This window comes from Lotus japonicus, chromosome 6 (assembly GCF_012489685.1).
Source record: "Lotus japonicus ecotype B-129 chromosome 6, LjGifu_v1.2".
NCBI classification, from domain to species: domain Eukaryota; kingdom Viridiplantae; phylum Streptophyta; class Magnoliopsida; order Fabales; family Fabaceae; genus Lotus; species Lotus japonicus.
Window position 1 is genome coordinate 43112399 of NC_080046.1, and position 18265 is coordinate 43130663.

At 37.9% G+C, this 18265-nt stretch overlaps 2 protein-coding genes across 2 annotated transcripts; both read right to left on the bottom strand.

Moving 5' to 3' along the window:
• Positions 1-7780: 7780 nt before the first annotated feature.
• On the bottom strand, positions 7781-10395 carry LOC130726430 (cell division protein FtsZ homolog 1, chloroplastic-like). The gene is made up of 6 exons (XM_057577690.1): positions 9949-10395; positions 9560-9659; positions 9187-9416; positions 8740-8907; positions 8282-8515; positions 7781-8180 (listed from the first exon to the last, which is right to left on the bottom strand). Exons 1-6 carry the CDS (start codon positions 10228-10230, stop codon positions 7911-7913), a joined length of 1284 nt encoding a protein of 427 aa, XP_057433673.1. The 5' UTR covers positions 10231-10395; the 3' UTR covers positions 7781-7910.
• A 1161-nt stretch (positions 10396-11556) lies between these two features.
• Positions 11557-17962, bottom strand: LOC130724667 (transcription initiation factor TFIID subunit 6-like). The gene is made up of 12 exons (XM_057575944.1): positions 17744-17962; positions 17311-17397; positions 16770-16871; positions 16564-16672; positions 16067-16161; positions 15845-15982; positions 15649-15744; positions 15249-15373; positions 13966-14098; positions 13490-13615; positions 13110-13221; positions 11557-12125 (listed from the first exon to the last, which is right to left on the bottom strand). Exons 1-12 carry the CDS (start codon positions 17867-17869, stop codon positions 11740-11742), a joined length of 1635 nt encoding a protein of 544 aa, XP_057431927.1. The 5' UTR covers positions 17870-17962; the 3' UTR covers positions 11557-11739.
• Between the last annotated feature and the right edge of the window lie 303 nt (positions 17963-18265).

Genomic DNA, 18265 nt, shown 5'->3' on the forward strand with positions numbered 1-18265 from the left:
ATCCTTAAACTTTCAATTTGTGAAAATTAGATCCTTTCGTCTAATCTCCGTCCAATTGATATCGAAGTTCGCTTAGGTGGCACTCATTTAATGATGTGGATCTGATCTCATGTCATTGGAATGCTATGTAAGTAAATAAATAAACATTTAAAATAATTTAAATTTTAAAAAGCAAAAAACTTCATTATTTTAAAAATTAATTCTGACGAAGCTTATGATGAAAAGAGAGAATGGAGAGTGGGAAGGTTTGAGATGGGAGAAACATAATGGTGGGAAATTAGTTTGAGGAGCTTCGAAGGCGGAGGGAGGGGAGGGTGGCAGTGTTGAGTGCTATGGAGGACACGACTTGGGATCTGAAACCCCTTAGGGAGGCTGGACTTTGGTGGAGAGAAAGAATACGGTTCAGCTTAGAGGATGAGGATGACACATAATTCTTACAGGGCATACACCTGGATATCCAAGTCAATTAATGAGTGCCACCTAAGCCAACTCCGTTATCAATTGGACGGAGATTTGATGAAATGACGTAATTTTCACAAATTGAAAGTTCAAGGATCAAAATCACTCGTTTTAAACATTAGATAGTCAAATCACACAAGTGTGGTAGATTAGGGACCACAAGTGCAATTAAGTCTTTTTAACGATACATCTCAAATAATAATAAGAATAATAATAATAATAATAATAATAATAATAATAATAATAAAAACAAATATTGATGAACAATTGTATAAATTTAAATATATAGGTCAATTCTAAAGAGCATAAATTTGTTGCATCAACTCTAGATCATTATTTAGCAGGACTTAGGTAGGGTAATTTTATAATTATATGAAAAGGTAGGGTAATTGTTAGGCTGAGTTGTTTTTGCTAGATTGTCCTTCTTTTTGTAGGATTTCGCTTTCCTTTGTGAAGGATTGTGTATTATGTAACACCCCGATTTCGGTGGCGTCACTTTAGTAACCAAAATAAACTTAATGCGGAAAACGTAAATATTTTTTTTTTATAATAACTAAGACAAGACTGAATTGAATAAAACCCAAATGCGAAAGGTAACAGAACTAATACACAATACATATAACATTCCCCGCTGTAAGTAGCGACCTCGTCACGAGTAACCTCCAGTGACGGAAAGTAGAAAAATGTAACGCCCGTAGGCAAAATGTACAATCCCCTAAGTGATAGGTCAAGTGTCAGCAACACAAGCCCTCAAAAATAAGAATAAGTCAGAGCTAGGACACTAACACCCAACCTTAATAGACTCTAATCACCCATCCCCCATACTTCCATCATCGACTCCCATCTGGTCATGCATGAAGTCCGGGTCCACGTCGAAGGCTCAATAGTAGTCATTTCGCTCCGGGTCTTCCCCGAACGACGAGGAATCACGGAAGAATCCACCAACGACATCTGACAAAAAGGGCATACATAGCCCCCCAAACACAGGTAGCACGTGCAAGGGTCAACTTACGGAATATAGGATAGAGAATACAAGACACCAGATAAAGTATAAGGGGTATATATATATATGTTGTCTACATACATATAAGTTCTGCATTGTCTACCCTAAGGTTTAAACATAGCATGTTATCAAATCTCTAGTACAATTCCATCATCAAAGCACATAACGATATCTATCAACATCTACTCATCAAAACACATAACGATGTTTATCAACATCAACTCATCAAAACACATAACGATGTTTATCAACATCAACTCATCAAAACACATAACGATACAATTAGAGTGCATGATATGTCAATGCAACGTCACTCTTGACGGTTCCAGAAAGAATAGGCTGGGCACGTTTGAGTTGGTCCTAACACTGGCATTGTGTCGACCATAACCCCGGAGTGTCACTTACAACCTTGACATAGCCGGATCAGTCCTAACCCTGCGGGTCGACTTTTCCCTCCGCTATGCCCGACAATCAACAGGTCGATCCTAACCTCACGGTCGATCATATCCCCCGTCGATGTCCGAATTACCCGAAGGTATAAACTGTACCCGAAGGTATAAACTGTACCCGAAGGTATAAACTGTACCCGAAGGCATAAACTGTACCCGAAGGCATAAACTGTACCCGAAGGCATAAACTGTACCCGAAGGTATAAACTGTACCCGAAGGCATAAACTGTACCCGAAGGCATAAACGGTACCCGAAGGTATAAACTGTACCCGAAGGCATAAACGGTACCCGAAGGCATAAACTGTACCCGAAGGCATAAACGGTACCCGAAGGTATAAACTGTACCCGAAGGTATAAACTGTACCCGAAGGCATAAACGGTACCCGAAGGTATAAACTGTACCCGAAGGCATAAACTGTACCCGAAGGTATAAACTGTACCCGAAGGTATAAACTGTATCTCATGATGATCTCCAAGTCATCCGACTCATCTCTATCCGATGGTCAACACTGCTCAACGAGCAAAGAGCATCAACATGCTCGGAAACTACCCGTTTCCCGGCTTATCTCTCAGATAGCCCAACAACACAACTGCTCCCAAAGCACAAGAGTATCAACATACTCAAAACCTCTCAACTTCCTCAACACTTGGATCCGACGACACTTCTCGTTTTCCAAAAACTAAGATTTGCATCCCAAGCTTCCCCGAACGAGTCTATTATCATTATTTGAAGATTTAGAGGTTGTTTAATGTCTTATGAGTTTTCTTTACAAAATAGTATCCTTTTAGTCTTATCGCAAATCCTATCAGTTCTCGGGATCTCCAAATCCCCAAATGACTCCAGAGAATGTCTCGATCCATAAACACCATAACAAGGCCCGAATCTCATTCGTCCTATCGAACTTTCTCAAAACTCTCAAAATAAAATCGGCATGACCTGCCCGCTATTCTCACTATTCAGAAACTCAGATTTCATTGCTAAAGCATAAATAACTCAGCACCATCAATCAACATGTCATATATCCACATAATAAGCAATAACCACATAGCACTTAGCATATAATTCAATCTCAAAAACAGTCAGTAGATGAATCATCTACATTGTCAGCCGAAGCCTCAGAAAACATTTTCCCAATCATACACAAACAAGTGCATAAACAGTAAATCAAGTCGAATGCGTCGACACCTAAAGCATTAGCTAGTAAGGTAAGTTGTCCTTACCTCTAGTTATTCCAGCGTTCTCCTCAAACGTTCCTTCACAATGAGCTCCTTGATCTTCAGGAAATTCTTCAAAAGAACCTTGAAAGTAAAACCACAGAATTCTATCAAAATCTATCGGAAACTAAGCTATCAATGCTCACTAAGGTTACACGAAGTAGTTCATACTCCGAGGTACGATAATCTAGCGCGAAAGGACAAGTTTTCGGAAAAGGAATTTTCCCCCTCCTCCCCTATAGGGCTCGGCCACTTTTCACAATTGTGGGGCTCGATTTTTCTTCGATCAAACTTGGTTCCTATGCTTTCATTAGCCGTAACTAAGGGTATTCTGAACTCGGAAAAATTATCGGATCAAAAACTGTCGCAGGGGTATTTTGGTCATGATTTTTAACTTAGAAATTTCAAAACTGAAATCCCAAAAACCAAATTTTGCAGGGACGTTACTAACGACGTTTATGACAACTAATCCTACTAACACTAAGCTAAGGCGATAGTTTTTAGCCTAAAGGTTGAAGCTTTACCTCAAAAACTCCAAAAATGGGTATTTAAGGCTAAAATTGATTCCGGCGGAATTCCGGCGACATAACGGAAAATCTAATCCGGCAGAAGTGATCTTGGGCACATATAGAAGAGGTTTAGAATCAGAAATGAAAGATTCAGGATAGTTTTGCAAAAACCCATAAACTATCCACTCAGAAAACTCTACAGAAAAGCTATGGAAAAAGCGATCAGAGGTAAGGATTAGCGACTATACCTCGAAGCCTTGAAGCAGCAACTGATTAATCGACGATCAAGCAAGAGATGAAGAAAGACTCTTCTTCCTTCCTCTTCAATGGAGCTCGCGGGTTTGGGAGAGAAATGGAGGAGTTCTTGTAAATTTTCTCACCTTTCTTGCTATATGTAGAAGATGGAAATTCGCGGCGAAATGAAAGTTTCGCGAATCTGATTTTTCCGGCGTCATTCTTCATGAATTCTAAGATATGTTTTGGCGAAAGAATTCCAAAACTAAAATGAGGTCTCCTTATATTTTTGGCAACAAATGCATAGTCGGTGTAAAACTATTTTACCCGATAAGTTGCTTTTTGCACCGAATGTCGGAATAGAAAACTTCCTTCGGAAGAAAGATTGAAATCATCAAGAGAAATGGGTGTACGCGTGTAGAATATCCATTTGAAGCTCTGAATAGATAAAGTCTTCATTGTCGAGAAATTCTAGGGTTTTGAAATACCAGGGATTCGGTTTCGGCAAACTTCCGATGATTGGAATCGGACGTTCGTAGATCCTAGAGTTTCGCCTCGAAACGATTGTGATATATGGAAAAAGAGAAGTTCTAACATTTCTCTGAAGATTTTTGGAATTAACTTCCGTCGTGCCTAAAAGTGAAAATCAGCTATATACTAGGGTTTCTGACCTAGGTTAAGCGTATAACGATCGTGCTATAACTTAAATCGACTTCGATAAAATCCTTTGACTTTTCCTGAACTTTCTCCTTCATAAATATATTTCCTTTAATAAACTTTTGTTCAGGTTTCCCTTCTCAATACGTCAAACCTAATCGTGAATGGAAATCTCTTCCACTTATTCTAAGCTTAAAAACTTGGGTCTTACATATTATGCTTTATCTATTCAGTATACTTTTATTTTCTAAAAAATAAAAAAAATATATATGAAAAGAAAAATATTTCTTTTAATTTTGTCATAGAAATAGAGACAGCATAGATTCTTTCATAGGTGGGGTAGGTGTGTGAATGAGATCACAATTAGAGCCCGTGTAAATATATAAAAAGTGAGAAAGTGCTTAGAAGTTTAAGGAAACGTAAATCGTAATTAAACAAAAGTTTTCAAGAACAAAAGTAATTTTTTTTTGTTACAGAGGAAGATTAAAACGAAACTACGTTACACTATCAGCATACAATGCTGTCAAGACATGCAATGGAGGTTGTCTCCAAATACGGTGAGCTGAACCATCTCTCACTGCTTGCCTAGCTAGGGAGTCCGCCGCCGTGTTTCGGTCGCGACTGATCAGATCTAACCGCACGTTCCAGTCTCGGTGGAGAAGCCCTCTCAACCTCATGATAGTGTCCTTCTCCCAATAAGAAGAAACATCCATTCCCTACTGCATAACCTCCACAACTTCCCTGCAATCTGACTTGCAAAGGACAGCTTTGTGCCCAAGGCTCCAAGCATGGAGGAGCCCGTGTTCCATTGCTAGAAGCTCTGCAAGGAACGAGGAGCCCATCCCCATACTTGCGGACACCCCGGAGATCCAATTCGAGTTCGAGTCCTGAATGATAGCACCATAGCCCATGCGATGCACCGTAGGATTCCAACTGCCGTCGACATGGAGCTGCACTTTGTTCGCTGCCGGAGCTGCGTGCTCTGAAACCGCGTTCCTGTCCGGAGCTATACCGGGCGATTGTCTCCAGCTTCGAGCATCCATGATATTCTTCCTGACTACGTACTGTAACGTCCAAGATTTTGTGCCTAGCGTGTTGTCATTCCGCCATCTCCATGCCCACCACAAAGCTGCAACTGGTAGGATATTGCAGCGATTCGACAGTAACCCCATGAGCCATATATCAAATTCTCCGCTAGTGTTGAGCCAAGACTCCTCCAAAGGTCTCGCGAGTCCGGACACCGACGAAAAACATGGTCAACATCTTCTAAAACAGCACTGCATCTAGAACACGCCGTTGTAGTGCTCAAGTGGTTCCTGAAACGCTTCTCATTGGTTGGCAAAGCCCCCTTCCGAACGAGCCACAAGAAAAAACGAATTTTCTCAGGAATTTTGCTGCTCCAAATTCTCTTCCAGCAGCCATGATTGCCCTGCTCCTCATCACCATTCAAGAATTCATAACCAGAGGTAGTGGAGTATTTTCCATCATTCTCACCTGTCCATCGAACACGGTCCACTCCAGTAGGATTCATGGGGACAGCAACGTGGATAATTTCCTGCGCTATCTCCGATGGAAAGATTGTGTATAGTCTCTCAAGGTTCCAAGTGCCATTTCGCCAGATATCACTTACAGTGAGCAGGGTGTCAGATATATGAACGAACGGGACACAGGAACACAATTTACAAGTACCAAGCCAATTGCTATACCAGAAAGATGATGAACCATCTCCTAGTTGTGCGCCAAAACTAGTTGCCAAGCGATCCTTTGCTTTGATAATACCCTTCCATATATAAGAGTCACCATAATTGTAAGAACCTGTAAGTATGAGATCATTATTCAGATATTTCTGAGAAATAGCTTGCACCCAAAGCTTGTGCTGTCCATGGAGGAGGCTCTCCACCAAACATCGCCACATTATTGTTCCGCGTGCTACGTATGCCAAGACCACCATCAGCTTTCGGCCGAATCGTTTCCTTCCAAGGTACAAGGTTCCAGCCTCTTGATTGCCCCCCCCCCCCCCCTTCGCCCAAATACAACTACGAATGCGCTTGTCCACATAGACAAAAAAAAAAGACGTACAAATTCATGCTACTTTATTGATCCTTGGTACCGATCTCCTCCATCACCTGTCTCATATCCTCTTCCAAACTTCAACTCCTTCCCATCTCTTAGACTCTTACTACCCAATCCCTCATTCTGCCACCCCTTTACTAGTTTGTTGAATGTTCTCACACACCCAATAGGATCCTAAGTCTTAAATCATTATAGCGGCCTTTGCAGCCCTCAGCCAACATAAACAGAAGCTTAATCATACAGCCACACTTAAGTGATAGAGAACCTAACAAATCTACAAAGTTGTTTCCTTCAACCCCTTCCTTTGTTAATAATGTAACAGTTTCTAGTTGCAGCTTAGATCTCCAATAGTCATACTTCTTCCTTCCCTATTCTTGATTTGATGAACTATGCACCACGAGACGAGGATCTTTGGCAGAAATTGCATTGACCACACCCACATGTCAGCAGCCTGGAATTGAGTATATTAAACCATATATATAATATTGTATAAAAATATCATTACATTATACATATATCTATGAATTTTTCAAAATTTTTGGAAGTGCCACGTCTCTCTTATGTCCCGCCACTGTATCAATCACCCAACTGGGTACATTATCAACAAAACTAACAGCATTATATTCCTCAACAATAAGGAGTTCATCAAATATCATCACGTTACATTATTTTTTGTCTTCTCACATGTAACTTCTTTTTTCTTCTTCCATTTTCCTTTGTCATTGTTTTCCTTTTTCAAAAGCCAACAGTAGTTCTCAAGATACCATTTCAACAAAATATCAATGTAGAACTGATCTTTTCATCGAATAACAGTACAAACAGTACCTATAGCATTGTATCCAGATTTTATCCTTAATATATTGATGATAAATTTTTAGACCTTTAACTAAGTTATCGCCTTAAATATCACTCTATGAAACAAATTCTGAGTACTTTGACAAGTATGTTTCAATTCATTATAAGATATTGATTTCCATTGAAAGTGTTTTGAAAGCTTGCTAAAGAAAATTCAATGGAAGAAGTCTTTCCAATGATTGTCCTCAAGAAGTCTTTCCAACTTCCAATTATTGTCTTCTCAAAAAAATTGAACTTCTATATATACATACCACAAAATGCTGGTTTAGTGAGCTACAAGCAAGTTGTTTGTTACACTAACAATCAGACTAACGAGTCATACAAATAGGAAAAAGCCAACTTCTTGGAGAAAAGAAAGAAAGTGGGGAGTTTGCAAAAACAGAGTAGATATTCGAGGGAAGAGTATTGTCATTCCACAGCTAAATGACTAAACTAAAAAGAGTAGAACTAAGCAATTAAAAGAAGAGCTTTCGTGGGGATGCTCTAGATGCAACAGTTGATGGAATATTTGAGGCATTGAGGGGAGGGGAAGTTGCCTTGCTTTCTTGGCCCCCTGGTAATCTGTCAAGCAGCTTTGCAGCCCTTGGATCTGTTAGTAGTGTCTTCTGGAAGGACTGTGAGAAGCCAGTTGCAATCATGGTCACATGAATCTCCCCATTGTAGCGATCATCAACAACAGCCCCAAATATAATATTGGCAGAAGGATCGGCTAAACTTGTCACGACCTATAAAATTTATTAGGTTGGAAAATCAGTAAACAAGTTCAGAAGATCAGAGAGCAAAAAGGAATGCTAAAATGCTCCTTCAGCAAGTTCTGATGAAATACCTGAGACACTCTATTCACTTCCTGAAGAGTTATGTCTTTTCCTCCAGTAATATTATATACTATCCCAGTAGCTGACTGAATAGATGATCCAATTAAAGGAGCCAAAGTAGCCTGTTCAGCAGCTTCTTCTGCACGGTTTTTACTGGAGGAAACACCTACTCCAAGCATTGCAGTTCCAGAATCTTTCATCACAGCTTTTACATCAGCAAAATCCACATTTACAAGGCCAGGTATCTGTGAAAAGATACAACAGAAAAATCAGCCCGAGAATTAAATAAATGTCCAATTATGATAGAGGAGGAGTCGTTCAAATGAATTGGGAGAAAGGAGGTGAAGAATGATTCATGCCTCTAATGCCTCCTTGTTCTCTTTGCAATCAACCAATCAAGGGGATCACTGAACTTTTACACTTTATAATGCCCAGACAGGAAATATGAATAAATTATTAATCAACTCACTGTTATGATGTCTGATATCCCCTGTACTCCCTGCCGTAGAACATCATCTGCAAGATGGAAAGCGTCCTGCAGCGCAGTCTGCTCATCAGCTATGTCAAGCAGACGGTCATTTGGAATCACTATAAGTGTATCCACATTTTTCTGCAGCTTTTCAATGGCTTCAAGTGCCTGGAAGAGAACGTGTAAATTTTAACCACACAAGCGCTTATCGGAGCAACACAATATCTTGGAAGAACGAAAAATAAACATCAAGCAATTGATGGAATACATGATCACACTTCAGCAATTAGAAGGGTATAAGTATAACTCATGAAAAAAAAGGGGGAATTTCAACTTTGAGCAAAATAATGAAAGCGGTATCGTGTAAGTATGTAACATTGGAAGTAGCTTCTACATACTAAGCAGCATACTAGCCTATTCTCAAGTAAGGGAAGAAATGACACCTGCCTGTAACGATCTTTTGCGTCCTTCAAAGCTGAAGGGATATGTAACAACACCTACAGTCAAGTAACCTGCCTCCTTTGATATTTGAGCCACGACTGGCGCAGCACCAGACCCTGTACCCCCGCCCATGCCAGCAGTTACAAACACCAAATCTGAGCCTTTAAGAGCATTAGCAATAGCTTCTTTTGATTCCTCAGCAGCTTGTTCCCCCAAAAGTGGATTCCCACCAGTACCTGCATCTCTATCAAGCAATCCGAATCAAAGGCCACATTAGAGTGAGGCTACACAGACACAAAAGTCACATAATAGTCAAAATAAATTCAAGTTACAATTGAGCACAAAGGAACCTCCTAGGCATAGAAGGCGAGCGCCTGACCTAAACCACGGGTCAGAAGTTCTCCAATTTTGATAGGATTCTCAGCAGCAGAATGCAACAGTGCTTGAGCATCAGTATTTATAGCATAAAAATCTACACCCTGGTTAGTAAAATAAAGTGCAGAAGAATTCAACATTAGCAATCAACTTAGTTACAGTGCAGCAGCAAAACACCAATAACAGCTTAGTCTACACTGTCTTCACCATGGAAGTGATTACAAAAATTGCAACCATGATAAAAGCAACTCTCCAAAATAGAAACAAACCCAACACAGTGACCACATTGTTGATAGATAAATAAATAAAATAACTGACCCATTTTTCAAAATTGAATAAAAAACAAAACTTGATCAGTAATTACAAAATGGGTAGGGAAAAAATGAAACCCACTTGTAATCCGCAACCAATCATGCGGTTAACGGCATTGTTGCCGCCGCCACCAACACCGACAACCTTAATCTTGGCGTTGTCAATGGGCGCGAAGGTGCAGGTAACTGGCCCAAAACGACGTCGTAGGGGGTCTGGGGTGCTGATTCTTCTTGTTGTAGGATTTAGAGAAACGCATTTTCTGAGGGAAAAGGAGGAGGATGACAATGCATTGTGGCGAATTGGAGTGGGAATGGAGGAGGATGAGAGAAGCTCATTAGGGTTTGTGAGGGGAAGCATTGCCATTTCCACTCTTGGTTATGGATTCTAGAGTTTTTTTCTGCAATGTGAACAATGGGGATTAGGGTTTACGGGAAGTTAAAGATTGAGTTCAATTTTCATGTTGAGAGGTTCGTTTTCAAATGAAGCTGAAGCTAACAGAAGCATAAGCATTTGAGTGCATAGTGACTAGTCATTGAGTGATAGGAAATGAAAGGTTTTGTGAAGATACCAACGACGTCGTTTATCTTTTTCCTTTTTGCACATTTTATGATTATAATTTAATTTTGATAAAGAAAATTAATGCAGCAATTAAATTAATTCATTCTTGTAAACTTTGGAAAGAATTTCTTATTTTTAAGGAAAGTTCATCATATCAATTAATTAAAATGAGTTGAGTCTACAAAGAGAGCATGCTCAGTATAAGGAGGTGGTTCACTTTACCACATATTAGAAGGAAAAGTAAAAACATTTGAGGTTAGTCTGGCTAGAGTATGAGTCACAACATTGACATGTCTTCTAACATGGCAGAAAACGATCGTAGAGAAAACAGTGAGTAAACGCTTGCAATCTTTGATGACCGGCTCAATCCTGGGGGTACTTTCCAGTTTTCAAGGCGCTAATAACAATCTCCGAGTCAGGTTGGGTAGCGGCTATGAGGTATCACCGACCCAAGTCCAGTATTACCCTATCGACCCAGAATCCAGATTAAGTTTTGACCAGCCTCTCGAATGGTGGTTGCCATCTCAATAGTTCATCACTCGGTCGGTTATTTTTGCGAATTTATAGGAGAAATAGTTATATTTATTCACATCACAATGTAAAACTACATCTGTTTTCAACAGTTGTGTTGCTTCCCTATAGTTTCTTTAGCATATTGGTGTAAATATTGATAGTCAGAAGAAGTTCTAGCTGAGCTTAAAACTCAGCATTTTTCAGTACTCAAGACATCTTCATTTTTTTGACAAATAACAGAAGTGAGAAAGAGTAATTTAGTTAAGACTTATAAGTATACAGATTATGAATAAGGTCCAAGTGTATCCTGTATGTATAATTTCATGATTATTGATCCATGAAATGAGTCCTCAATGTCTTCCAAATCAATAGTTGCGTATGGTGGCTGTAATTTCAGTTCTGAATACTTCGGTACTGAAATTATGTCAGTACCATTTTATGATAATTAATAAATAACTACCATAATTAATCATGTAATATGGCGGTTCAAAAAAAAAATCATGTAATATGGCATGAGGTGTACTAAACTTAAGTAATCTCTACTTGTTGTACCATGCTGTAAAGTATAATAGCAATATATAATCTAAACCCCTAGAATCAAGGTTGCTGCTTTGTATATAGAGAAAGTTGCACCTTTGTGTATAGAGAGAATCTATGATAAATAAATCATGCAAGACCAAAGAACACAAGAAAGAAGTAGGGTGTTCACACTAGTTTTTTCATGGGTTTAAATTTTAAAGACATCAAAGTAAAGGTTTCTATTCTAGCCTATAACGATACAAAAATTCAGTGAACTCAGCTTTACAAAAATATACATGCTTCAGGTTTTGGAATAAATGACAACACTCTTTCGCCAAATAATTCAACCACTGATGACAGCAACTGTCCTGCATCGATGTCATCCTTCCAAGCTTGAGCAAGAATGGCAGATGCTTTCGATTGTTGACCCGCAACCTCTCTTCCTGGCATGTGATGGTCATTGGATAATTGACGACCCATTGATGACATGCCAACATTGGAAACCCCCATCATGGTGGAATATCCACCTGTTGAACCTTGCATGTTGTCCACTGACATGGAGTTCATTGCTATTACACCCCCAGGACCATCTGTTGCAATTTTCTTCAGTGGAGGTTGCTGCTGCTGCATTAGATTGTCAGTGCTGGCTTTACGTTTACCTACATTAACTGGAGAGTACAGATAAATCATAAGAATCAGAACAACTTTTTCCAACACACGTGTCATGATGTAATTGTACGACAGTTAAAAACATGTATAGAACTGTATCTAAGTTTTGTCCAAAATTAATGTTACCTATTGTAAATTACATGGGTCCCAAAAAGAGAAAGTTTTCTTATGGAAACCTTCTCAGGAAGCATATTCATTGATTAAGAAGCACATTCATGGATTTGGCATTAAATAAGGGATACACTTCAAGGGAGCCTAATTCCACAAGATAGTGAAGCCTTCAACATGACTTCTTCAATATAACTGATACTACTAAAAGAAAATTAGATTACATATAAATTATTGGGTGATTTAAGAATGTAAGTGTGTAATATGCGGCAAGGGCATGCTACATGCTTGACCTACCAATGAAAGTTCACTAGCAGAAGTGAATAGATGGCTTTTAGTAAAGGATCCAATATTTTTTTATTTCTGCAAACTTTTTCATGATAAATAATTGACATTTCTATAGCTTTCATATATATAAAAATTCTTCATTAACCATGATGCAACCAACATTGAATCTTTCTCTAAGAAAAATTTAATCCCAAAAGAAACATCACATAGAAATATTATGAACAACAAAATATTAATATATTTAATATAAGCTGTATTCTTCAAAACAGTTGATTTGTTGAAAAAATATTAGAATAATGGTTTTACATATAATTAATTTTCTGTAGTGCTGCTCACTGCAGTTAATCGACAATTTTGTTTCTATCAGAAAGAAAATGTTTCCTATTAACACCTAGTCACCTACCCCTTTATTATTTGTTTCTTGTCAGGATTTTAAGTGTGTGTGTGTGAGAGAGAGAGAGAGAGATCACAGCCATGAACGGAAGGCATCCATACAAACAAATTTATCAAATTCATTATTTTAGGAGCACGCATGTATTGGCATATTACAACAATTAAATTCTCAAAGTGGCGAAATAAAGTCATACTTGGCATTGAAATCAAGGCTTTTCCATTGCCTCTTGAAGTGACACGGGTTGGAGGTGAGAGCAAACTGCTGAATATTTTGGCCTTTTCATGCATACATTGACCTACTGCACACTGAAAGATGACTTCAGTAAAAAAAATGTTCAAGGGAAACAAATGAATTCATGCATCATACTCAGAATTCGGTATTCTTAATGATTGAAGAATTTAATTTGAATGTCCTCTTGGTGTTAAAAAGTTTCGCAATATCATCCAATAACATGTTGCCACGTTTTTGAATGAGATGTTGTCCAATTAAATGTGAAAACACAACATTGGAAACTGTAAACAAAAATTGGATCAGCTTGTTAAAATTAAACTCAATTAAAACATTATAACTCACCAACAAGGCCCCATAAACTTGCCACGCTTCATGCCTTTTTATTTCATTTTTTTGCTTCTCAAGTTGCATTTCTGGCTCAATGAGATGCAAATACGGCTCGAGATTCGGAAGTATAAGCAAGCGCACCTACTCAAAGGGAAGGAGCATTATTCATTGGTAAGCATAACACATTTAGGAGTTCTACATCACAAAGCATAAAATCACCCATGATCCCCAAAGAAAGAAAATTAGTTAAGGTAGCAATGATAAATATGCATTAACAACAGATGCCAATATTTTAGATGGTAACACCATATCCTAAAAAGAAAAGAAAAAAAAATCATTATTGTCCTCAAGAACTAATCAGATGGTAAAAATAATCCATGCTTGTATTAAGATTTAATCATAGCTATCTGCATAGAGTTATTAAACCAATATCACAACGACAAGCCATCTAACAATATATTCCCCTTTAAAACACCAAGGTCAGAAGATACCATTCTTGATCCAAGAGCTGCTATTCCTTTAATTGCACCATAGTGTTGAGTTAGAGCTTTTGTAGGGTCCAAGAAAGAATGAAGAAATGTCTTCGTCACACGCGGCTGAAGATTGTGATAAACATGCCCAAATCTGTAGAATTCCACAGACTAGGAATATAAGAACTCGAGATGTAAATGATTCATAAAAGCTTAGAATTCTTTATTGTTCCATAGTTTTAATTTTGATACATTTAATACATCACACCTGCAATGTCAAACGGTGTAAGAAAATTTTTGTCCTTAAATCAAGGATTTGCAATCTTAAATTATCCAGGATAGTTTAGGTATGCATATGAAGAAACCCTTCCCATCATACACCCAGTTCTACTGAAATGTGTTATTCAACCCATGATAGTCAGTATCACGCGATAAGAATCACGATGCGGTGCGAAAACACCCCTTGGCGATGCGAATCGTGCACCAGTATCGTTCTGACTCCGGATCGCAGCTGTATCGCCTGAATCGTGTCCGAATCATTGGAAACATTTTGGCCGTGCTTATCGTCCGATTCAGGCTGTGAAATGGAGCGCCGTGTTTCCCTGTCGGGTTGTGCGACGGCCATGACCAAGTTTGCGATTTGACCTTTTTGCTTGCTCCCCCCCCCCCCGGCTAAACGCTTCAGCTCCTGTCGTTTTGAGGGCTCTTTATTATACAATAAAGAAACCTTAAAGTATGAAACAGAAACACCCTCTCCCCTCTCATCCACAAGTTCACGCAACCCCTACACTTGAACTTTGGGTAACCAGCAACTATTTTTCTTCTTATGACTTGGATCTTTAATTATTTTGAAGTATATTTATATGATATATCAGTTTATTATCAATTTAAGAATTTTTTTGCATCTGTATCTTACGATACATTATACGAGACGATTCGTGATTCAGAAATTAGGGTCTTCTGATACACTATACGTATGTCGATTTGATAATCATGATTCAATCCATGACATTAAATAACAGAGTCATCAATACACCATTTGAATATGAGAAAAGTAACAACCTCAACAGCCAACATTTAGCATTAAACAGTGGAAGTGGAACCATAATGCACAGCAACAAAAGTGGACCTTTTCATTTATCTTTTTTGGACTATTATCTAAAATATACAATCGGAAGAAATATGCACCAAATTTTGATCTAAAGGAGTCATAAGAGCTCTTAGAACTATTAAGTTAACATCTTACTTAAATGAGCGCTACCATAGTATTTATACTCATCATTAAATAAAAAGAAGGTTCACACCTTTTGCATATTGAAGCAACAAGATTAGCACTGAAGTTCCTAAGCTCCCAGTGATCATCAGATAGTCTGTTTCCTATCCTTTTCGCAACGACGCAAGTAAGGATAGGTGGCATCAACTGATGTACCTGGTAGAATTTAACAAAAGTCAGGTTTTTGTGAAATAAAGATCAGAATGCACACAACTGTAGTTAAAGCTCAAGTTTCAGCAAGCTACAATTGTCCTAGAGTCTTTGTTTCAGAAACCCAGACACATCCAAATTGAGACAAAGTTATTATGTTTATCTATAGAATCACATATCAGTGATCAACCTCATGAGAGTTATCATAGATGACGATGATCATCTCATCTGAGGTTCATGAATTATAGATGCAAAGAAATTTACAATAGCACCATACTTACATAAAGTTCTGTGTGTATGTGAGGATTATGCAAAAGGCTCCGCACAAGGCGCATCAAGGCAAATAAAATATTTAAATTATTTAGATTTCGTGCCACCTGGTATGACATGGGAAAAAAATATAAAATGAGTACTTAGTCCATTTCACATGATACATTAAGAAGACCAAAATAATCACTACTATACACTTGTCAATACCTCATCTGCAACAAAGCATGTGAGATAAGGAACTAAGGGATGAAGTCCGGAGTCAGTTGCCAAGCTAACCAATGCTCTTCTAAAAGGAATAGAACCAGGCTTATTTAAACTCAGCCCAGTAATTTTTTCATAGTAAAGCTGAAGAAGAAACAAAATTCATTAATGTTCAGCACAAAACAAGAAATTAATTAAAGAAAAGTACACACCACATAATGTATATACCTGAAGCTCCCTTGTTATTACATGTTTAACAGGTAATTTAACATCAACAGGAAGCCCGTCTTCCTTGTATTCAGATTTTCTCATCTCAGACGAAGCTGCAAGTAACATTTAGCAAGCAAAATTGTCAATGGCTGAAACTTTGTAATCATACAAAAGGAGTGAAATCATTCGGGTGATAAAATATAAAATACAGAGTCATAGATCATTTGTAGTTATAATTTTTAGTGTTAAAGCAGCTATGCTTGACAGGCACGATTTGGCCATAATATCATATGAACTAAGTAATGAGGCTGGAAGAATCCAAGTGTAGTAAGGAGGTAAGTTCAGTTTAATTAAGGGCATTAATTTTGGCATCATTCTCACACATTTTCTCACTATCCCAATCTACCACAAATACACACCGCATTTAAGATTGTGGAATACAAACCATGCATTCCGCATTTATGGTACCAAAATTAATCTCCTTTACTTAGTTAAACTTAAATTTAGAAAAATACCTTCAACTGGAGCATTTTCGGGAATCGCAGGTTGCACACCTTCAATAGCCAACCAGTGACTGGTAATTGATGTATCAAGGGGTGCTTTTGGTAAAGGTGCTTCAAGCAGCTATTCAAATCAAGAAATATGTGAGAATAACATATCAGGAAGCAATTCAACTACTTCCACCAGAAAAGAAGTTTTGATGTACCTACAAAATTCTTACATCTTTAATATCCACATCTTTGTCATCAATGTAGAACAAATCCTTGTGCCCAGCAGCTCTTTTGAACCGCAGAGGATCATTTGAGGTGAAACCATATATCGGCTGATACATAATACAAAAGGTAAGCAAAACAATAACAATGAAAACAAATATAAAGATTATATAAGCTGGGTGCAGACTGGATTCGGTGCCAAACTTTTCAAGGCTAAAAACAAAATTCAAACACAATAGAAATGCTGGTCAAGTTGGAAGTTTCAAAGCAAAATCAAGATAAGAATGTGACATGCTACAACAAGCCACTCTTATATGCATGTGCTGCTAGAGACATGCCATCTTCTAAATGACAAATAAGTGCCTTCCCATAATGCACTGTTATATGTTAACCAGTTTCCACATAATTAAGAAAAAAATTATTCACAGAGCAGAAAAATGTACCCTATCGCGGAAAAAACATTCTTATCAAATTCGCTGAACTTTTAAAAATAAACATGTAACTAAATTTCTAAAGTTAAGCAAGCACGGCGCAAGCATAGCAAGTTACCTCTAAATTTCTCAATGCAAGTGCACTATCCACATCATCTGAAGTAAGGAAAGTTCTCCTCGAGTGGCGCATACATTTTATCGACTCCTGCACAATTCAGCATAAACAAGCCCATATGTCTATTAGCAAAAATCTAATAACAATAATAATCAACAACAACAAAAGAACAATATCCAACCCTATAAATTGCTAAAACCCTATTATGATGCAATTTTTTACTAAATATTTTTCCAAGTATAAGCAATTCCATGTCAAATTGAAAGTGGGTTTCATCATTGAACTGAATTGGGTATTCAAATTTTGCATTTTAAAAAATGGGTATACCAGATATGAACCAGGTTACTTCAAATTCAGTGAAAACACTCAAAAAAAAAGGTGGGGCATTGAATCGAAGAAGAAAAATCACAAACTGTGGATGTGGATGTGTGTGTACCTGCATGATTTCGCGAATACGATACTCGAGATCGGGAGCGAGAGCGAGAGCAACATCGGGGGACAAATTGGTGATGCCAATGCTCTGTGCGATCACTTCGATTGTCTCCTTTGGCACCGAACTCATCTTGCTTTCAATCTTTCTTCAGCAATCTACTAAACACGTTCAGGTGTTCAGGGAAGAGGATCAATTTACAGAGAAAGGTTTCAATGAAGATACTATGACCTATATATACATTATGTGAAATATATATTAGTAGAATTGTAATATATTTAGACTTTAGTGTATAATTTTCAAATTTATTTATATAATATTTTAAATAATTAGTTATATTTAATATTAGTGAAATATTAAATACTAAATTATTTTATGATAACATCCAAAGGCGTCTTAGAAAGCTCTCTTCCAATCTTCTTTGGACAATATTTAAAGGTGTCTATTCTCTTGGAAAGCTAAGCTTCTTAATCGTGCAGAGCGCGTGTGTTTGGCTAAATTGGTTTTATCCGCTATTCTTATCTACCC